This window comes from Furipterus horrens, unplaced genomic scaffold, assembly GCF_987537825.1.
Source record: "Furipterus horrens unplaced genomic scaffold, mFurHor1.1.pri manual_scaffold_7, whole genome shotgun sequence".
NCBI lineage: Eukaryota > Metazoa > Chordata > Mammalia > Chiroptera > Furipteridae > Furipterus > Furipterus horrens.
The window spans coordinates 21,176,868-21,200,579 of NW_028327177.1; the positions used below are offsets into that span (position 1 = coordinate 21,176,868).

Below are 23,712 nucleotides of genomic sequence, written 5' to 3' on the forward strand. Positions count from 1 at the left end.
ATGATAAACTTGGAAAATATATGAAAACTCAATTCATAAAAGATAACATACATCTATATGTATATATTCTATAAAATAAGAATAAATGACAAAATGACATATAAAAAGAGGTAACCAATATCCTGGAGAGTTTAAAGAAAAAGACATTTGCTCAAGTATATTAAAGATAAAAAATTTATTTAAAAGAAATAAAAATGAAAACCACTCAGGTACCATTTTTTACCTGGGAATATAAAAATATCTTGGTTGGTATGTAGGAAGACAGACACTTGCATGCACAGCAATTTGATAGAATCTCTGCAGAAGGTAATTTTAAGAATACATACATATATACACACACACACACACACACACGCACACATATCCAACTATTTCTTCCAACTTTTCTACTTTTAAGGATTTATAATGAAAAGGTAAAATGACCCATGAAGAGGTTAATTGAAGTCTTGCTTATAACAGGAAAAAAATGAGTACCATCTAAATATCTATCAGTAGGAAGCTGGCTAAATACAACCATGCAATGAAATAATATGTAGAACAGGAAAGTTTTTTATAAACTGATACTGAATGAACCTAAGATGCATTAAAAAAATTGAGGTGCAGATTAATGAGAACAGTATTCTAGTTAATGTTTGCACAACCATGAAATCACCAGAGAACTCATTTCTCACACTGTATCTCTGTCCTTAAGCAATGCACAACTATGTATACACGCATGTGCATTCACACATAAATTTTCTTGATAGGCACAACCTATCTCTGGAAGTACACTCAAAACCTGGAAGATAATCACAAATAACTGATTGTCTCTGAGGAGAACTGGGTGGCTGAGGCAGGACCTTTCCCCTGTATGTCCTTTATTAAAGATTAAAATTTATCTGTATGAATGAATTATAAGTCTAAAAAGTAAAGTACATAAATTGCCTCCCATCTACAACATCATCCCCCTTTCCTACCCTCAGTTAACCTTCTCTACCACCCATGAGTGTTATGAAGTCTACTGCATCAGCATGCTTCTCTAAAGGGACACTAGGTACATGTCTATCTACAAAGCCAGTTTAATGAAACCATCATTTAGGCTCAGTTTGAAGAAAAGGTCCACTGAGCCTCCAAGATGGAGAAACTGTGAGCTGTGAGCCTCAACAACACATTCAGAGTTTAGATATGAAAGGAAGCAGAAATACAAGATTGAAGTTAATAATTTGGGACCCACTAGGGTTGTATTTTTTAGTAGTGAAAACATTCCTGGGTTCTTGAAACCAGGAAAAATATTCAGTGAATGGCAAAAAAAAAAAAAAAAAAAGAAAGAAATCTGCATTATCAACAAACTAACCCCAAAGAGATAAAGTACCACAAGAACTAAGTGTGACAACTATTTGAGGATCAGTGGTGTCCTTTAAAAAACAGAGACAGACCAGGAGGAAGAAAGGAATAGGAATCTTCTTTTCTCCCAGAACCCATCCTTATCTTATTAAGAGCATTAACCAATCTTCAACAGAAGATGTGCCATTAAAATTCTTTTTTATAAAATGGATCTGGGAGTTCACTAAACTAAAAAGTATCTCTTCTTTAAAAAATGCCACTGTGAAACACAAATGATTGAAATTATGGAAGTAGCCTTTGAAGAGAAAGTTGAAAGTTTTCTGTAAATTTAATGTAGGATAGTAGCTAACTCTCATTTTTCTACATTGAAAACCTATCAATGATGAGTTTGTCCTCAAACTTGTTAGTGTCCATAGCAGACTTCTAGATAGAAATACAAAATTGACTGTAAACTGGAACATAATTGAGGCAAAAAAGATCTTGGTCTAATTTCTTAAAAATATCTCCAAGGAGCTGAGATCCAGAGAAATGCCCAAAGCTGGTTACTAGTAGAGATAGATCTACTTGGCCTTGTGCTTATTTTGGCTTTAGAAAGATACCAATAATCAATGATTTTGAATGGATATTAAAGTAGTAGGGAAAGACAGGGAGACAGAGGACTTATCTAGAGAAGACTTCATTATCCCATGGATTTAACTCTTTTAACTCCTTTAGAAGTACAATAAATTTGGTGTGTGTGTGTGTGAGTGTGTAGGGGAAGTGGTATTTATGATGGAGGGATATTCACTGGAATATCAAGTCATCATGCTTGGGCCATTCACTCCCTAAGCTGAAATGTTTCCGATTGCTTCAAAATTCTGTGATAAAAATCAAAGACTCTGAAAGCAGAGAAACAGATCTACTGTTTCTGCAATGTGTTCTGTCAACTCTGTGTCCTATGGGCCAGTCTCAGGGGCTGACTTTTCTTATCTAGGAAATGGGCCCAGTGACGTCAGCTCAGATTTCTTTGGTTCTCGGGCATGCATAAACGTAATGGCACTGAAATTCTCAGCACATAAATATTGCTGTGTAATAATAATGCTGGTAAAAAGTAGTTACAGATAAACAGTAATACAGTAGTTAATAAACATGACTATTCTAATATTCTTATTGTTACTTATATGGTTGTCTCAGGACTCCAATTTCTGAACATCTTCTAAGACTAAAGTCAGAGAGAATAAAATTTAAACGCTAAAAATGCAACCATAATTACATGGTACCTGTGGGCCATCATATCTACAAACATTGGTACTGCCATGGTCAGCAGTATAAATTCTTATCTTTTGCCCAAGGATGAAATACAGTAATGAATTCAGGACAGAAGATTTCACCCAGATAAAATCAGGTAACATCAAGTTTATTTAATGTAGCACGTTGTTAAACAGAGAATCCCCCAAACCCAGGAGACTCTGAGGGCGGGGGGAGGGAGGAGGATTATAAATGAGAAATACTTCAGTGGAAAGTGAACTGTTCTGTAAAGAAGCAAGGTCTCAATTTCTTGAGTATTGCAAGCAAGGGAACACAGGTTTTTGTAAGTTTTCCTGGAGGAGAAACAAAGTCAAGAAATAGCACATCCGAGGATAAGCAAAAGCTATTGGATATATATCCCTTCACTCCCTAAACTGAGGGCGCGTTTTAATTTCAGCCCTTGCTAACAGATCTTTCTGTAAAACAAAGCCGAGACGTAAATTAAAAAGTGGCCGAGGTGTGGCATCTCTCGGGAAGCGGCTCAAGTTTAAACTCAGCTTGTCAGAAGCAGCAGTCCGGGCCGGGAGCTCGGGAGGAAGGTCTAGGGGAAGCCACCAGTCTGTCCGCTCTTCCTGCAGGGAGGTGGGCGCTGAGGTTGGAGCCGATCCCAGAGCACCCGAGAGGGCGCTTTCAGGGTGCAGCCAGCTGGGGCTCCCGGGCCTAGCGTGGTCAGGAGATGTCTCCACCCTAGCTACTCTTCACTTTAGCCTCCCACTCCAGGAAAGCCCGGAGGGGATACGCTTAGGGTTAGGCCAGCAGGAGGCTGTCCGCGCTCTTTAGGACCTCAAGGAAACCCGAGAGTTTCTGGCTTTAGGACCCAGGAACTCCGAGGCAGCTTTGACTTAGATGCTGTGGACCACAGCACCACCTACTTATAGAAGCATCCCGAGCCTTAGCCGGCAGCATCACCGTCGGAAAGTGCGCTCGCCACATCCCTTCGGCCTCCCGCGAACATTTTATCTCCCTCAGGTTGGCAAGGGAGACACCTTAGCTGAGAAGTAGCTGTGGAGAGAGCTCGGGAAACCGCCCAATTGGACAGGGACCCAGAGAGTGAGAGCGGGCGTGCCCCTCGCCCGAGGATCACACTCATCGGCGGGGACGCAGCATCCGCCGCGCTCTAGCCAGGCGCCGCCAGCCCAGAGGACCCTTCGCGCACTTCGAACCCGCGGCAACCGCCGGAATCCTGAGCTGCCAGGCGCTCCTGGCGGGTCTCGGCAAACTTTCCCCCAGCCCACGTGCTAGCAAGGCGGCTGGCTTCCGGAGCCCGGGATGGAACGCTGCGCCTAGGCACGCCGCACCGCCCGAGACGTAAGTGCTCACTGTAGGCGACCACCTCGGCCCCGGCGCCTGGGTATCCCACTTTGAAACCAAAGGGCGGAAGAGCGCTCCTTTAACCCCGCGCCCTCCTTGCCTTTGGAGCTCTTTCCTTTCCCTGGAGCGCTGTACACGCCCTTTCCAGCGGGTTGGAGCCCGCAGCCCCGCAGAGGTTGCTAATTCAGTGATTGTAATCACCTCTCTCCAATTCGGCGGCAGCTGTGCGCTGGGGGTTAAGCAGTTCCGCAGCTCTTGCCAGGCAATGAGTTCGCTTCCCCCCTCCCTTCCCTTCTTAAGTTAGGACGCACAGAGAGAGGCAGCTGCCTCCCTGGGGTTCTCTCCACCCTCCACCCATCCTCTTTCTCCTCCTGGTCTCTCAGGTTCAAGGCAGGGAGATGCTGACCGCGCGGAACTGACCAGTGCCGTCCCCGGGCTACTGGTGCCTCTCCCTCTGCGTCTTCCCCAGCAGCGGTCAGCGCCGGCTCCTCGGATGAGCCCTCCAGTTCCCCGACTTTGAGAGGCGTCTCTCCCCCGCCTGACCGTCCAGATGCAGTTTCGCCTCTTCTCCTTTGCCCTCATCATCCTGAACTGTATGGATTACAGCCACTGCCAAGGCAACCGATGGAGACGCAGTAAACGAGGTGGGTCCTACTTTACCGGAGGTGAGTGGGTGGCGCGGGAGGGCGGGTCGCGGCGCTCATTCACTCTAGGGCTCCGGGGCTCAGGGAGGCAGGGCAGCGTCCTCCACCCCGCACTTGCACACCACCGTTCCCCACTTTCCGGGCGCGGAGCTCTGCAGAACTCTTTTTCTGTCTTCAGAAGGTGCGAGGAACCTGAGCGAGACTCACGGAGAGCCGAGTGAACTCGGTGTCTGAAGGGTGCTCGGGGCTTAAGCGGTATAGTCCGTGCCCACGTTCGCTGCCGCGCTTCTACTCTGAGTTCATCTCTCTCTCGGTCTCATTTCTTATCTGGCACCCCATTTTCTTCTCTGTATCTTTGTCTTTCTTTTTAGCCCTCTCGACCACCTCCCCTGCCACTAATCTGTCCCTACCTTCCCCACGCACGTGCGCCCCAAATCGTGACCCCTGATCGCTTCGGACACGGCCTAGCAGAGTGTTTGCGCGTGTGTAACAGAAGGAGGGATCGAGGGACTGGGAGAGCGTCTGGGAGGCGGGCCCACACCGAGGTGGAGGACCTGCATTTCCAGGAAAAGGGCAATATTGATCTCTTTTTCTGGAACCTAGGACTAGATGGGATGATTCGCTGGACTTTCTGCGTTGAGCAGTAATTCGTGAGCGTGTTTTCTGGAGAGCGCTCGCCTGCAGAGTGACGTTTACGGGACAGGCCCGACTTTGCCCTCTCTATTTGCTCTCATGGAGAAAGCAGCTGCTTCTGAGGGAGGGGTTTTTCCCCCACAATGAATTTCATTTGCGGCTTTTTAACCGCTCCCTCCCTCTCCATCACTTGCGTGCGCTGCGGGGGTGGGGTGGGGTGGGGGGTGGGAGGCGAGTGGGAGCCTCCAGAAAGGTTTGGGAGCTAGCTTTCCTGCAAATTTAGTGCGCCAGGTTCTGTCTCTCAGCCCTGCTGTGGCTGTAGCTAATCCAACTGCATTTGCGGGGAAGAGCTACTAAATACAAGTAAGCCTCCCGCGGGATTTAAACAAACCCTGCTCCACCTCCCCGACACCTTGCGTTACCCGCTCGTGGAAGGTGCGGAGCCGCCTCTCAGAGCTATCTTGTAATTTGGACTTCTGCGCGGTTAGAATTTGTCTTGAGGTTAATGGGTCTTGATTTTTTCTTGGACTCTCAATGTCTCACTCGACCTGTGATGTGATTTGTTTATAACTCATGGAATGTCCAGTCCTGCAACCAGATTTTGGAGAGAGCTTTCGCACCTTGATTTTTTTCATGGTTTTTAAGGAAGTCGTTAAGCTGTTCTCACCTACCCGCTGGACTGGAGGTTGGCCTGCCCCAGGGTAGAGCTCGAGATAAGTGGTTCTGTGCGACTTCCCCAGCCTCTGTTCTCCGACTGTCGCGGCAGGTCTGTGGCTCATAAGGATACCCTCTCTCTCACTCTCTTTCTCTCTCATTTCTGATATTTGAAACATGCTTATTTTCAGCAATTATTCAGCATCAAAATACTAGGAGAAATTTCTCCTAGAGGCCCTGAAAGTTTGATATTGATATTAGTCTTGGAAAAGTCCTTTTCCATCTCTCTCGCTCTTCTCCACCCCTCCCAACTGGTCCTTTCTCAACCCGACTTTTCTTTCGAGGTATTGCTTGGTTGAGTTGGCAATTTTTTATTACATTGTGGTTAAAAGTGTTTGGAGAGGCTTGCCCCCTCTTATAAGCAGAAGTTGAACTTGGTTGGAAAAATTGAAGGGCTTAGAGTTTGTGAAATAAAGGAATATCAAAAGTCATTCCCAAGTTCTTCCTAATTCAGGGATGTCTTTCTGATCTCGTTGCGGTTGAGCAGGGAATAATCACGCATATTGTTTCAGTAGAATTTAATGTGGAGATGAAGTTTGGTGGAGAATGACGTTACAGCACTCCTGTGGCCAAATGCGATACTGCATGCTTTTCTCCCCGGGCCATCTCTGAAGTTCTGCCGGTGCCTTCTTAGATATCTGAGGCAAACCTATTTATTTCAAAGCATCTGTAGCAAAATCTCATCCCCTCCATATCCCCAAGTGCTGACATTCAGAGACCTAGTTCTAAAGTGTGCAATGGTAACTTTTGCCAAACCGACCTTTCAATTTAATAAAATTCAAATGCTTTCAAGTACATGTAAATTGGTAACGTTGTAAAGAAAAAAAATTCTATCAAAGTGTACTCCCCTCACCCCCTTTCTTAACAGATGTCCTTTCCCAAATCCCAAGTTTCTGGCTAAAATAACTATGGTCCTTAAAAGTGACCACACTATCTGTGCCAACAAAGGGTGTACTGTGTTTTTAATTAAAAGTGGAACTACTTAAAGGGCTGGCTAGACAGTGTAGGGTGATAGTAGCTATTCTCCTTTGCAAGGAAGCTTAAGGACTGCATTGTGGGAGTACTGAAATGAATAGAGATCTAACTCAGGTTGTGTGAATTGTTCCTCTTCACAAACTTAAGCTGGTTTTAATTGATCTCATGTCCACTGATTGATCCTACACCAATTGTTGCGCATACCAAACAATTGGCTTTCCCAAAGGAGATTGATTTAAATTAGTTCCCTGGTGAATGCCTGACTACTAGCCAGATCATGTCAGCAGTGACAGCTGACATGCTGGAGCCTATTGTGGTACCAACATTTCCCCTTTTACCTTTGTTTTTGATAGTGGCAGTTAAATATTGCTTTTCAGGAAGAAAAGTGATTAGTACCTTAAAAAAAGAAGGTGCCATGGCTCAGAAGATCAGTTAGTTCTTGGCTTTGTGCTAGGACATAGGCAGCAATGATACCAGGATTGGTTAGGCTAATGCCTGGGATCTGATACTTTTTGTTTTTTTTTCATATTCCATCTGCAAATAATCAAACCTTCACTGTGGAGCATTCTCAGAACTTCTTTGGCATTATGTTTAGTCTGCTCTATGATCTCAGATGCGCTATAATATCGTTTTCTTAATGAAATAAAATTCTTGGCAGAGATCAGATAATTTAGTCAGTTAAAATCAGTTGCATCCAGTCTGGATAGAGAGCAAATATATCATTTAACTCTACGTTTTATTTGAAAATATAGCTAGAGGATTTAGAGAATAGAATGTCAACCTTTCCTACTTTTGGACAAATCTTTGTTCGGGGGAGACCGTCATGAGCAATATCAACCAACCTTTCTTCCCCTTAGTTATAAACAAATTTATAAAATAAAAATGCATTGGATAAACACTAATATGACCTGGTGGCAATAAATTTTAAAATTAAGCACAAACACAATACTGAGAATGAATATCTTGTTGAGGGGAGTCAAATGTCAATGTTCTGAAAAGCTCATTGACAACTCAGCTTTGTTGTTATCTACAAGTTAACAGTCATAACACATTGGCCCCCTTAGCCACCTCCCATTTAATGGCATAGTCATCATTAACTACTGTTAACCCAGACTGCCTGGAACTATCTGGGGACCGCTCATGATTTATTTGTATGGTAAACTGGGTTATTCGACTCATTTTATTTTTTGTAATAGTTGTAAACCACATTTCAGACTGAATTACTGAAAGGTGGGTAGACAAATTATAACTTTAATATAGTCTCCTGGGTTTTCTTGAGCTTGGTAGGCAGTGACTTATTTTTATACCTCTTTCATTCTGTTTATATGCTCAGTCACATCTTAACCAGAGATTTATGAAAACTTCTTGATAAAACTCTTTGAAAGCAGCAAGACCCCCCAAACCTATAATTGGTGTCTCTGGTGGTCTGATGGTAGGGGGCATGGTGGGACATGTGCTTCCTGCTGTGTAGCCTTTCCCATGCTGAAGTGTGGAAACATCTCATTTTCCTAAGATTAGATTTGGCTTCCTCCATGAAACTGAAGTTTTTATCACAAATAGTGTGGTGTGTTTCTGGCAACCGAGGCTGGTAAAAAAACAAACACATAAATGTTTTCTCTTAAACCTTATAGGGCTAAATTAATTTGTATTTTTAAGCATTTAATGAAGACATTTGGAGCTATCTGGTTTTACAAGTATTTTGAATGATAGCTTACTTCTCACAGTATTCTGTCAAAATATGAACTGGCACATGGAACATATTAACCTACACATAAATGAAAAGGCTTCAGAATACCTTTTGTATGCTTTCTCTAAGTTCCAGAGTATTTCAGAAAAGCTAATGTGATGTTTAACTTCGCAACATAAACATGCTCTTTCTTTTCTTTTGTTCTCTTTTGTTAATGGGCTGCTTTTTCTTCCAGCAAAATTCTGAGTTTTTCTGGCTAGTATCTTACCAGTGCATGGAGGTCAAAAAGTTGCCATGCTCCAACCAACATCTTATTTAGCTACTGAAATTTGGAAATGATTCAGAATAGGTGGCGTTCCCCCGGGCCTCCGTTTAATCTTGGCTTTCTTTATCTGGTTTTAAAATCCATCTTGGGTAGAATCCAATACTTGCAGAAATCGCAAGTTGGAAATGACACTTCTAATTCCTTAATGCAAAACCACTTATTGATTTAGTCAGAGACTAACTGGCCAGTTTATGGATTGTTCAGGCTACTTTTTACTTCTTCCAACCGACTGCCTTTAATCCATTTTTTCTTTTTCTTTTTCTGGAAATAAGTCCTCTTACTGCTTCCCAGGCCAGGAACTAGGTAACAGGCATCATTGGATGTATCACTTGATAACCACTCGGCTGAAAGGAGGTGGTAAACTCGGATGAAAATAAAGTTTTAAACTTTTTTTTTTTTCAAACTATCATGGTGTTCATTATTTTTTCCCATGATCTGTGGCAATCAAGGACTAACCCTTTGGTAAATGTATTGTTCAATATCTGTATTTATAAATTTTCATATCTTTAGCTGGAATACAGATGAAGGGTGCTAATTAATACTAAAATGCATATGTTACAGATATAACTATGATAGGGCATATATATATATATATATATATATATATATATATACACACACACACACACACACACATGTCCGTGTGTGTGTGTATATTTAGGTGTGTGGATATGTGTTGAGAAGAGAATGTAGGGGAGGTATGACTATAAGGGATTGGGTTTTTGTAACTAAAAAGGATTTTCACTTATCTTTCTCAGTTCTTGTTTTCTTTTCATCTTTCTCTCAGACAGGATGACAGAACAGGACAGGGGACAGTGGAAGGAGTAAGGAAGGCTATAGTGTTTTCGGTTTTTCCTAGGCCAACCCTTCTTCTCTCCTCTAAGGACCTTTCTATATCAGCCACCTTCTTTTCAAGGATGCTACTGTCCCACAATCCTAAAATTCTTAATCTTCTTCATCCCCACGTTGTTTTCCTATCTCTTCCCCCCTTTTTTCTTCACTTCTCCCCTTCCTTTGCTTAACTAACAGTCTTTCATTCATGCTTCCAGCTGTCAGTCTGGCTTCTGCCACCTTATTTTATCGAAAGGGTTATCTTTATGGCCATCTATATCCAGTACTCACCTCGTAGTCAGCTCCACCAACATCGTGGCAATCCTCTGTCTCCTGTTGCTCAGGAGAGATCTATCACTCCTTTCTGAAGATAGTCTCTTCCTTTGGCTAGTGACTCCACACTCTAGTTTTGCCTCCCATGACCTGCCCACTTCTCTTTTTGGGTTCCCTCACTCAGAACAGGCACAGACTAGTATTTCTTGATTCTTCCCTTTGGGATTGCACCCATCCTTGTATCTTGAACTGTTATTTCTATGCACAGTCCTTCAACTCAAGCCCCAACACTCTTTAGGATGGATTATTTTTTGAGCTTCAGATTGTTTTATCCTCTGACTTCCCAGCTATTGTCATGTCGGTAGTTACTCCATGCACCTTCATATATGCATAAAGATTCCATGTCATGCACACTCAAACTTGACAATGCCTTTCCTCTTGTATGCCCTCTCCCAAATGTGGTCCTCTGCCTGTGTTCTTATTTCTCCTCATGGGGTTGCTGTGTTTCAAGCCTGGAAGCCACGCTGTTGGCTTTGACTTTTCTGTTTCTTCTTTTATAGGTTCATTCAGCCTTTGTGAGTCTGTCTCGGAAATGTAGTTACATCCACCCCTTCATTTCTATTTCCAAAGGTATTTTCTAGCCCAGACCCTCACTGACTTCTCATGTCCCAGCATCCACTTCTTCCTCATCCCATCCTTTACAATGCTGCCACATTGACTTTTTCTCATCCACAGATTTGATCATGTTACTTCTCTGCCAATAAACCCCAAACCTCCTGGGTCTCCATATTGACTGCAGAATAAATGCCAGCCTTTTTCACATCACATTCAAGAGTTCCCCACCATCTGATTGCAGCCTATTTCCAATGTCCCACCACCTGAAAGCAGTAGATGCTTGAGCTATACCAGATTACTTTTATTTCCAGCCACACTATGTGTTTTCATGTTGTTAAACATGTGATAGTCCACAGCAAAAACATCACCACCTATAGGAAGCCTTCCTGGAATTTTCTGCCTTTTTTTCTGAAGCCAAAATCAGTCTGTTTGTTTTAGCTTTTTTTTGTGTTACTCTGAAAGAACTTCTATTTTCACTTTTATTCTGGTTATTTTGCCATGTGTCTTATTGTTACTATATCTTAAACTCCTCTATGGCAGAACTTCTACATATTCATCTTAATACACCCCAAACCAGGCCTAAAGAGTGCTTTCTCCACAAGTTGTGGATGAACAAAGAGTCATTGACTATGAGATTTTGTTGTTTGCCCTTAAAATAATTTTGGTGATTTAATGAGAAGAAATATTTTTGAATGGAAGGTTTTTGCACATAGTTGCACTTTGAATGAATGGTTAGGTAATAGGTACAAACTCATTGTTTACTATTCTTTAGAGTTTAGAGACAAACAAAAAAACTCACTGATGTGTAAAAGCATCCCCAGCCCAGTCCTCATTCTGAAGTCTCTTCTCATAATCTTAAGAATTTCACAGAGTATTAGTGCCTATTTTTGTATCCATGTGATGTGTTACATGCCATTGAGTCAGTATGACTCCTGACAACCTTGTGAATAAGTGATGTCCCCAATGTTCTGTCCCCTGTAGCCCTACCTAGCTCCTATAGACTCATGCCTAAGGCTTCTGTTATGAAGTCCTTTATCTACATATCTGTTTATTATCTGAATGAATAGCATATCTCAAATAGCAGGTGAGTTTGGGGCAGAGTAGGGTAAACTCTGGGGGGTTAATCTATATTTTAAAAATGCTTCTTTTTGAGAAAGAGTCAAGAAGGGATTTTTTTTTTAATCCCTAAATACTTGAACAGTATGAATAATCATTTAGGGAAAAATAAAAGGAGGTGGTATTTACCTTCTGAAAAGGCAGTCGTATTAACATAGATAAATTAGTGCAGGAGAACATTCAGTCTGCATTCTTATGTTTATGACTAGTATAAATCTAGCTGTATACAGATACCCATGGGAGGCACCAAGAGTGTGTGTGCATAAGTGTTTTAGAACAAATTCTTCTGTAGGTATGAGTAGACTACATAGTTTTTTGTATTGTGTCTTCCAGGAGAGCACTGACATTTCACTGTCCTTTGAAAGTGCTGAGACTGGGTTGACTTATAAGAAAGCTGAGTTGCTTACTGAAATGAATGAATGAATGAGTGAATGAATGAATGAAAACTAAGAGTTGAATGGAAGAGAGATAGAACTAGAATTCAACCCCCATGAATTCTCTGGCTTTTCTTACACACTCTCAACATAATTATTCATTTATAAGAAGAAACAAAATCACCTTTTCACCCCAAAGTTCTTGGCTCCATATTTATTCAGCCCCAGAACTAACTACAACTCATAATTATGCTAATAACATATTAAGATATTAAATATCTGTGGGCTGAGGGGGTAGAGTAACTGAGGTGAAGGACCATAAGTATGATCTGATAAAGTTTGCATATTATTACAGCTAATTTTAATCATTATTTAAAAAATTATTATAGGAACCTCATTTATTTCTGGTATTCCAATAGCCAAGACAAATGTGTGTATGTCTTTGGGTGCATGTTCATGCATGTGTGTGTATAAATGTATTTTTTGTATACACACACATATATTTTAACCATCAGAATGCAATCAGAATAACCAATCAGGATTAGAGACAAGCTATTAAATATTTCTTATATTACTCTAAAGCATAGAAAAACTAATTATAGATAGCTTTCCTTATATAGTTGTTTTGGGAAAGCCTTTACAATTTTGGGAAAATCTTTCAATTTTCACTATCTGCTGGAGGATATTAAGCACACTTATAGAACACATTTAGGCTTGCTCAGAACATTTCCTTTGAGTAAGGTTTCTTAACTTGAGGTCCAGAGGTGGGGGCAGGGTTTTTGTGTCCTTTGAAATTAGAATGAAGATTTTTTCTCTTTTTTATTTTTTTGGGGGGAGGCAGAGGGGGTATATAGAGAGTATCTAGGGCTTTCACAAATTATCAAAATAGCCCACAGTTCATCCCATTCCTTTAACAGGTTAAGAAGCATTGGTTAAAGCTATAGCGGTAACCTTAATGAACGTCATGCCAAATGTCTGCTTCACACAAATATAGAAATGTGTGCTCCAAGTTTATTTTCCATGTGTGGGTTTCTAGCCATTTGTCATGTGTATAGTTCACAATATGAGGAGACATTGGAAACACTCTCTCAAGATTTATTTTCATAAATTCTTACTGGCTAATACTCCTTACTCAAAGACAATAGTTGTTAAACTCTTCTCTCCATTTCCCTAAAAAGTTTATAAAAGTAAAAAAAAAAAAAATAAATAGATAGAATAAGGGGTTCTGTTAAAACTTCTCATATGGTCTAATTTTTATCTCATTAACAACAATAATATAGAGTTTTAGAAATCGCTGTTTCAGTCTTCCAGCTGATGCCATATGGTGCTGGCATTGGTGTGACTTGTATGTTTCACGCTGCCAGTGCATAGACTGGTCAGAACTAGGGCGAGCACTCTTCAGTGCTGGCCAGGTGGGCTTTGCTAGTCCTTGCTGCTGGGTCAGCATGTTCTTCCACAGGGAGGGAGGGTTCTAACACTTCTCAGCTACTGCTGGATGCAACCTGCCATCAGCCACTCCGCGATTATTACGCTCACACCGATAGAGGGCACACTCTGCATTCTTTTCCTGGTGCTTTGTTCTCTGAAGTTTTGTAGGATTTGTGCTTCCTTGGCTTTGCCCTGTAGGTTCAGGTGGCGAACCTGCTCTGCTTTCTCCGGTAAGATTGCAGCCATCATCATCTTGACATCCTCACAGAGAGGGAGGGCAAAAGGGGCCAATAAAGAGAGCTTTCCAGTCTGACTGTTTCTGGTTTTGGTCGCTAATCTCCTTTCGACAGGACCTTCTCATCAAAAGGCAAATTTAACCAACCTTTTAGATTTAATATCTAGGAGGCAGATATTAAAGCCAGAAATTGCATTAACCTGGAGATGGATTCCAGCTTCTACAGCTACTTGGAGAACATTAGTTTCTTTCTTTTTTTTTTTTTAAAGAATGTTTTCCATAAACACATGCCTAAAAAATTAAGCAACTGGTAAAATTTGGAGTTGCCAACACAACTTCAAATTAATACTTCCCAATTAATTGTTTGTCAAATTCTTTAATCTTTATGGAAAAACCCATTTCTTTCAATGATTCACATGTTGGCCCTCTGAGGATGGTGAAGATTGATCTTATTTTGAAAAATCCAAAGTTCAATTTTTTAAGAGAAGGTTTTTTCCCCCCTCAGGTGATGGTCTGACGTAGGACTTAAACTCCTGTTCACCTTCCATGCTATGTTTGAATGTCTCTTTCTTATAGTCAAAGCTGGTTTTTAATGTTGAAGTATTTGTACTATATCACTGTCAACTGGCACGTTCAGTTTACCACACTGCTTTAGTTTCAAGACCAGGTTTCAGGTTAGTTGAATCATAGTGGGGTTACTATTCCTATGACCAAGTGATGTATCCTATGTTTATCACCCCCACAAAAATAGATCTTTGGGGATAACCATGTATTTGTTTTCTCAGCTCCTCCACTGCTGTGATTGGTCTTTAAAAACTCTCCATTGAGTGAGAAGCACTTGGCAGCTCAGTGAATCCAGAAAGACTGCACCTGAGGCTCCCAGGCTACCAGCCCTAAATATGAGTTAAATTAAGGTAGTCCAGGTCTTTGATTCACCATGTTCTCTGGGAAGTTCTCATAGGTGGGAGGATACTTTGTTCAAGTTAGTGCTAATTTTGACACTTTGCTTCTTGATGTTTTAGAAATGTGCTTCTTGATGTTTTAGAGGTTTACTTTCTTTTGGAGTGTGTGTGTATGTGTGTTGAAGGGTCAGGGATATAGAGGAATTTTGACGGGCTCAGGTGCTAGTTCTGGGCTCTTGTAAGCATTTGTGAAGAAGTGGCAGAGAACATCTGTCGGCTGGCTGACTGGAATGAACAAACCAGCTCTGCTGAATGCTTTGAGAGACTCCAGAGCTGTCCTATGCATAGTGTTCCTTCCGCTGGTGACAGATATTTTGTGGTCGCCCTCCTTCCACCAGCTTGGTATAGTGGAGAAGCTTTGTCAGGGTCAAGCGACTAAGTAATTTGAAAAACCCCATGTTGTTTGATAGTGGACAGTGGTAGTTCCCAGAAGCACCATTAGTGGGTTGAGGTTAGTTTGCTGTGGAGTTAGGGAGGCCTGTCCTACCACTCCTGGTGGCCAGCAAGTCATACAGTAGCTGATGGGATTCTTGACTGAATCCTGTCAATTATGAAATATTTCTTTGTCTCTTCTATAACTCATACTATCCTGAATATTGATCTAGGGGTTGGAAATTGTCCCTTGAAAATTGATTGTTCAAAATTATGAATTTGGTTCAATTTAATTGTTCCCTTATGCAGAAGTAAAAATAATTAGTTCTTTCCAGCTGCGATGGGTAGTCTCAACATGATTTTGATTTGAAAGTGGCTCAAGTGAATAGGTTCTAAAGGCTTTGGCAAGCTTCAAGTAGTCATCTTTCTGTTGAATTCCAGAGAAAGATTTGAAGAACTGGCAGTCTGGACCTAGAAAGGGAAAGAAAGAGAAGTGACAAGTTTATTCCTTTTCAAGTCTTGAGGCCTGTCATGTGGGAAGAGGATGTGGTTTATTCTACCTGTTGGAATGAAGGCAAAACGAAGGAAGTTCATAGGAAGATTACAGCTTGTATTTAGGAAAGTGGCCGTTAACGGAAGATACCCTGACTCTTTGAAAATTGTCTTTTGCCAACAGTAGAGCATATCTAGTAAGAGTTTTATGAAGCCAGTGACTGTTGAGTGCAGAGGTACCTCTTAAGGGCCATTCACACTGTAAGAGCCACGATGAGCACATCTGTGATGCAGCTGGCATCTCATAGGCATTTACATACAAATTCTTGTTGACAATGACTCTGCCTCAGATTATAAGATCTTGCCTTCCTCAATGGAGGAAACTAAGAAAAACTGCTTAGATTCAGTATCATATGCCTCAAGTCATTATTTTAAACTTCAGCAATCAGTAGAATGGATATTGAAGTTTCATACAAACTTTTAGAAAGGAAAGAAGCCTTTAAAAAATTCTTACATGATCATGGTGTCAATTTCTAGAATGTTTTATCACATGAAAGTCAAGATTTCAAGGCAACAAACCATGGCTTATACCATACAAATATTTTTTACTTTTTTAAATGGGGTTACTAGGGTGGAGGATACAGAAGCATTTGACCAAAATCTATTGATGAAAATAGCTAGCATGTATGAAAAACCCTTTGGACAAGGTAGAGAAATGCAGGTATGTCATCGAGTGTTACTTACTTGCATTACATTCATCAGAATGGTGAGGAATGGACTGATGTCCACTTTGAGGGAAGCCTCTGGTGTAGTAAAGGACTGTCTTGGGCCTTGTTAGGAACACTATTCTTTTAATGATTTGGTTGAAGACAGATGGCACGCCAGCCACACTTTTGCATGCTAGAAGGTCGAACAGGACATTTAAAAGTTGTTTGATGACAAAAAATATCTTGATGGCTGAGAATGACAGGATGAATTTATGAATGAAAAATGTGGAGTTGAGCTCTTAAGATCAAAAAACCAACCGTGGAAGAATAGGATGTTGGAAACAAGGGGTTTTCCCTGATTTCTGACACATCCTGAGGTGGCAGTGTGGGATTGTTACAAAAGAAATTGGCTGCCTTAGGAGAAATATTTATGTCGATTCAGAATGAGGCATATGGAGGTCCCCAGCCCACATAGTGCTGTTTTGTTCTAGATGCCATTACTTTCAGGATTGCATTAGCAGCACACATTGTAATACTGTATGGATTTCCTGAGGCTACTATAACAAAGTACCACGTGACTGGGTGGCTTAAAACAACCTAAGTTAATTTTCTAACAGTTCTGGAGGCTAAAAGTCCAAAATCAAGATGTCAGCAGGTCTGTTCTCCCTCTGAGACTGGAGGGGAGGATTCTTCCTTTCTTTTAGCTTCTGGTGGCCCCAGGTGTCCTTAGCTTGGGACAGCCTAACTTCGAGCTCTCCTTCCGTCTTCACATGCTGTCTCTTCCCTTTGTGTTGGTCTCTTTCCTTATAAGAATACCAGCAGGATTCAGTTAGGGTCCATTCCAATGACTTCATGTTCACTTGATTACATCAGCAAAGACCTTAGTTTTAAATAAGGTCACATTCACAGGTACTGGGGGTTAGGACTTCAAGGTGTCTTTTTAAGGGACACGGTTCAATCCATAACAAGTCTCAACTTGCATCATACCCTGTAGGTTCTTTAAGTCCTCATTTTATTTTCACAGCAACTGTGTAGAATAAATATTATTATTTTTATTATTTATTATACTGTCATAATAATAATTAGTAGTCATAGTAAAAGAAGAAGTAATGATGGTGATAGAAGTAGAATAATTAGTAGGACCATTGACGTGACTGTGTACTGGCCATAAAGCCTGATATTAATGTCACCCCTAGGACTGCACAGTGGCCCTGGGAATGGGGGTACTTTCGGTATGGTTTTTAAGTATAGGGTTAGGATTTCGAGACTTCAAATATTTTTGTGTTCCCAAAGTTCTATGGAATCGTGCAAATCCAAACAATCACCTGAGCAATTTTTTTTTAACTCTTTCAAATAAAACCATGAATCAGACTGGCTCCTTGTTCAGCTGAATCTGAATGTTCTGTTTCCTATTTAGTTTACTGTCCTCCAAGAGCTGTTAGCATCCTGTTTAGAACATTACTGCAATGTCAGTGTTGTCTCCTGGGCATCGTTTCTGGTGTTTGAGTTCTTGAAATTAGTTTCCTCTGATTTTGAATAGCATATATTATTGGCATTGCCAAGGAGCTTGATCTAGTCATACTTGTGTGCTATATGTAAAGGCCCAGTAAGAACATTCTTTTAAAATTTCTCATATTTTAAATGTGAAAATTTTCGAACATCCAAAAAAGCAGAGAGGACAGCATTATGAATCCCAGATAGTCATCTCCTGGCTTGAACAGCTATTGAGCATTTGCCACATTTGTTCCATCTGTTCTTTTTCTTCTTTTTTACTTTTTATTGTTATGTTAAAAGGAAATCTCAGATATGTCCTTTCACTATGTGTATTTCTTAATGTATTTCTTGCAAGTAGGCTTATTCCTTGGTAACACATCTTAATCAGTGTGTAATCAAACTTCATCAATTGCCTCAAAAATGTCTTTACACAGCTCATGTGTGTGAATCAGCTTTCAAGTAATGGTCACTTATGGCACTTGCTTGATATGTCCCTTAGGTTCCTTTGATTTGCATATAGGACTTTCCAACCCATCTTCCCATGTTATTGACTTATTGATAAAACCAGGTCAGTTTTCTGCAGAATGTCTGATATTCTGGATTTTTCCATTTGCTCCCTAGTGGGGGTCATTTGACTATTTTTTTTTTTTTATCCTCTATGTTCTGTAAACTAGAAGCTCTCCTTGAAGGTTAGATTAGATTCAGACTTAACTCTTTTAGCTAGAACACTTCACAGGTGGTGCTGTGTGCGTCCTTTAACACGTCATCAGCAAACACGTGATGCCCCATTGTGCCATTCTTAGTGATGCTGAGATTATTCAAGGGGTCATGTGGTCACAGCCTGGTCCTCCCACTTTCAGGTTCCTATTAACCTTCTCTCCAATGGTATATACTATTGATGATCTTTCAATCATCAATTCTCATTAGGAGTTGCAAAATAGTGATTTTCCCCCATAATTTTAGTATTCCTTTCACATTTATTAGCTGAAATTCTATTAAAAAAATCACTTGATTTCAACCATAGTTATTTTGTTACTATGAAACAGTTATTATAGGAAAAACAGACAATGCACTTAATTCTTCCCCTTTAATTGCCCATCTTTAGGGTAAGGAGTTATCTGTGTCCCCCAGCCCAGTAGATCAGCTTCACTATGAGTGAATAAAATGCTTTCATTTGTATCAAACCATTGCCTGTCAAATGGAGGAGATGAAGTCTTCCAACAGTTCCTGCTTACTGAAACAGTAGTGGTAGAATGATATCCAAAAATCTTTTTGGCTTCTGCTCACAAGAATGAAATGCAAACCTTCTGAAAACCTGACTTCTATTAGACATCTTCTGATAATGGGTTCTGTTAACAGCTTTCAGAGAAACTACTAAGTGAACATACAGTAGCTTCAGCCTGCTGTAATCTGAGGCTCACTGGGTGGAAAAACGGCACTTTGTGCGACTTAAATACTCTCTGGAAGGCTTAGAGAGGAGAGGAAGGAAAATATTTGAGGAGATCAACTGGATGTTGTAGAATACGAGTAACATCACCTGAGAAGGATTAAAGTTTCCCCAAAGCCTGACCTGGATGGCAGCTGGCCACTTAATATGTGCTCTCCAAACTCATTAATGCTGCTTTTTTTTCAGTGTAGTCTTTAACTTGCAGGTATATAAAGAAAGGGTCTAGATATTACATGTTTCCAGTGGGTAAGGGACAGTAGACTTGTAAAAAAAAATTCTCCTACTTATTAGCTGCAGCTGGCTCTGTCAGTTATAGAAATCTTTTCTTTATCTATTTAAAAACATAGCTCATTGCTACTATTAAAGCTATTATCAGTGTAGTTTTTCTATTACCCATTGAAAGGTACCATAATATGGACATTTGATCTCATTATTTAGTGAAATGGAACATTTAGTTTACACAGATGTTCATAGGGAGGATTAAATTTAAGAGCATGTTAGAAAATTTGAATATAAACATATTTAATGCATGACTCTAACAAACCTGTTGCTGGAAAAGTACAATACTTATGAGGGAAGGGCCTTGCCAGTATTTTTCAGGGAGCAAAAAGTATTGTGAACAGAAGAGACTGGTTGTATTGCAAACCAGGGAAACAGAGCTGGGAATGCACATAACTTCTTTTCCTAGGTTTTTAAGAAACCAGATGAACTACATCCACTAATTAGGGGCTAGTAGTTCATGGTCTCCATACTCTATCTTTCTTTCATTTGGTTTTGAAGGTTATTTTGGTAATAAACCCCCATAATGTCAAGGCATTTAGGTGTTTTTTCTTGGAAGCAAGTGGTAAAGACTTTACACCATGTTGGTACAAGTAGTTGTTTAAAAAAAGCCACGAGCTGAGGAGTTTTTTATGACTATAAACCAACATTTATTCCTTGCTGGAAATTTGGAAAACAAAGAAGGCAATGAAGAAAACAAAACTAACAATCATCTCTCCACTCAGCAATAACCAGTTAACATTTTGGTTTTCATATTTCCAGATGCTTTCTTCCCTTTGACATAAACATAAGATTTTAAAACAATACATTATAAGCATATAATCTTAACCATTTTAATGATATTATTTAATATTTAATGATATTATCATTTTAATGATATTAGTGCCTGGATCATAAATTATTGTTAACCATGAAATTAAAAAATCCATTTCCTTGTTGTTGGACAGGTAAACATTTTAGTATTAACTTTTCAATATTATTAATAATGCTTCTGTGAACATTCTTGTATATCTTTTCCTTAGGAACCACTTGTAGCACTAGATGTAACAATTGATATACTATAATCATTACATTTATTGAGCAGTTACTATGTGCCAAGTATAGTTCTTTAGACTGCATATGATGTTATTTAATTCTCAAATGACTTTGTGAGGTAGGCTCTATTCCTCCCTTCCTTTTACAGATGAAGAATGTTGAGGCACAGGAGAGTAAAGAATTTGCCCAAGGTCACAGAACTAGGAAGTGGCAGAGCTAGAATTTCAATCTAGGCATTTTGACGCAGCTATTGTCTTTATGACCAAGATGGAAGGGTGAGACTTTTGATCTTATGGCTAATTGTCCTTCAGAATATTGTACTGATTCTTATTCTGTAGGTGGGAGACAGTGTGCATATTGCCTTGAGCCTTTGGTAATGTATATTTTCTTCTTCCAAAAAATAACTTGTTGTATTATTCTTGTTGAGAATACAAATGAACCATCTCTCTTATCCCCAAGAAGCTCACTATTTAAACAGAGACAAAATATTATCTCCTACTTTTCCTGGCTCTGTATAACATTAAAGCCACTTAAGTTGCTGAAACCTTTATTCCTTGTTTTCTCAGCAAATCTTGTTATTTCTGTACCCCCTCTCCAGTATATTTTGAATCACTCTTCTCTCTAAGTCTATTGCCATTTTTTTTTATTGCCATTTTATAGAGCACGTTATCACCATTTCCCTCCTGAGCCCCATCGGTACTGCCTTCCAACTGATCTTCCTGTGATCCACTCTCCCCAGCACAACCAGGGAAATTGTTTATGAAACAAAAGTCAAGCATTTGATGTCACCAGTTAAATGCCAAAATGGACTTCCGTTATACCTGCAAGAAAGCCCCAGCTCCCTGCTCTGCCTGGAGGACTCTGTGTGACCTCGTCAATGCTTATTTCTCCAATTGCCTCAGACTTATTGACCCCCCTGTTCCTCAAACACTAAGCTTGTTTCTGTCTCAGGACCTTTGCACTAGCTGCTGACTCTGTCCCCATTCTTTTTGCAACAAGTTCCTTTCCCAATAACTGGATCTAAAGCAGGGTATTTTCTCAGAGAGGGGGAGGAAGTGGGGAGGGGTGCTCATGGCATCAATCTCAAGATTTACTTGCCTCAGCCTGTGAGTGAGTGGCTCCTTGTCTGTGATACTGTAGAAGCCTCGTTCACTTCATTCTAGTCCCAGCCCTGCTGTGCTATGTCTTAAAGGTGCTAGAATTGTCTCCTTGTTCCGGTGGCAGAGAACACTATATTCATCAAATCCCATTTCTTTTGCATCTTGGGCATGGAGCCAGATTGTTTCCGGCCTCCCTTGGAGCTAGGTGTGACCCTGGGCCTGAGTTCTGCAGTGGAAAGTGTGAAGTGGTATGTTCTCTACTTTTAGACCTGGCCCCAGTAAACCTCCTGTGGAAGAGTCTTACTTTTGTTGAGTCAGGCAGCTTGGTCCAGAGGATCCAGGCTCCTTCTCTGCGCCGCTGGGGACAACAGGACTGCCAGGTGAACAGGGCTGGGGTGCCTGAATGACCCCCTGGAAGTCCGCCGGCTGTGTATCTGCACTGGATCCTGTGTGAGCAAGAGCCACTTTGACAATTGCAACCGAGTGGCTGATAAATATGGAGGGAATTGTGCTAAGTGAAATAAACGAGACAAAGAAAGACAACCACTGCATGATATTACTTACATGTGGAATGAAAAACAAAGTCAAACTCATAGAAACAGAGTAGAAAAGTGGTTGCCAGGGACTGGGAGGTGGGGTGCATAGGGAGAGGTTGGTAATAAGGTACAGACTTTCAGTTATAAGATAAATAAGGTCTGATGATCTGATGTATAACATGGTGACTGGAGTTTGTAACACTGTAGTGAATAAGTGAAATTTGCTAAGAGAGGAGATCTTAAATGTTCTTACCTAACCCACCCCCTGAAAAAACAAAGGTAAATATGAGAAGTGATGGAGGTGTTAATTAACAAAATGGGAGAATCCTTCACAATGTATAAATATATTGAATCATTACATTGTATACTTTCTATCACAAACCTAGTTTTCAATTACACCTCAGTAAAGCTGTGAAGAAAAAAATTAGCACTGCTTGCCCTCAGCCGTACAAATCTCCTGTCCCATCAGAGGTTTTGGAACATATGCTCCAAAAAGGTGGGAGCATGTTCACATTGGAGCAAAGAAATACTTATTTGAACAACTAAACATAGAATGTCAACAGCGGTATATAAATGACTCAAGACAGAATGCTAAAGAGTGATACAGATAATATCTTCTGGGTTTAGGGGGAAAGGAGCAGCTGATGCTTTAGGAAAAGATTTCAGGAAAATGGGGACATAACTCTTAAATGTAAGATGTTCACTATTTATAAAGTGGTTTTTATCCATTTCTTAGTCACAGATGTTCTGAAAACCTATACCATATGTACGGCACAGTGATTTCATACTAAAAGTGTAGAATTTAATAAAAGTTTACACATTAGGCTATAACCAACCATTTTTTATAGTTACATACTTATAGTTGGAAAACATTGAAGATTTCTTGCCTTCATTTCTTACTTTATGCCCAAATATGTATTTGAACTTTTATTTTAAGAATTTCTTAACTAATGCAACAGGGAAAGAATGTCCGCTTTTGTTACTTATATAATGAAATTCCTTGATATCCAAGGTTCAATCGATTATTTTGCTGGTGTAGTCATAGAAACAGTAGTTTAGGGTTAGGATCTGTTGGCATTCTAGAAATGTCTATAGAGTCTAAAGAGATGAGAAAGATTTTGGTTGGGATTAAAGATTTTTAACTCTTATAAGAAGAGAACCTGTTATTAATTTCTTGGGAATCTTGAGATTGTGAGCATGGATCACTGTTGCTAGTGAACTTTCCAGGCAGGGTGGGGATGGTGGGGAGCTTGTGCTTCTGCTGCCCCTGGGTGGGCACCTGGCCACCAGAAGGCCCACCCTGCAAGCCACTTGAGCACAGGATGGACTGGTGGCAGCTGATGGCCTAGGTTTTATGCTATTAGAAGACTTAGAAATACAGGCTCAGCACTCCAGTTAAGACCTAGAGTATGTAAAATCTGAGACTTTTGTTCCTCTTTGATTTCTAAACTCACAGGTAAGGTACATGGCTCTCTGTGCTACCTGCATGAGCCCTGATAAGTAGCTCTTCCCTCACT

General features: G+C 40.5%; 1 protein-coding gene across 2 annotated transcripts in view; it reads left to right on the forward strand.

Moving 5' to 3' along the window:
- Positions 1-3,502: 3,502 nt before the first annotated feature.
- RSPO2 (R-spondin 2) overlaps positions 3,503-23,712 on the forward strand; it is a 144,034-nt gene continuing 123,824 nt past the window's right edge. For both annotated transcript variants that reach the window (XM_090282761.1, XM_090282762.1), the window contains exons 1-2: positions 3,503-3,918; positions 4,305-4,565. In XM_090282761.1, the coding sequence (XP_090138887.1) occupies positions 4,472-4,565 (94 nt within the window). In that variant the 5' untranslated portion in view covers positions 3,503-3,918; positions 4,305-4,471. The remainder of the gene's footprint in view (positions 3,919-4,304; positions 4,566-23,712) is intronic.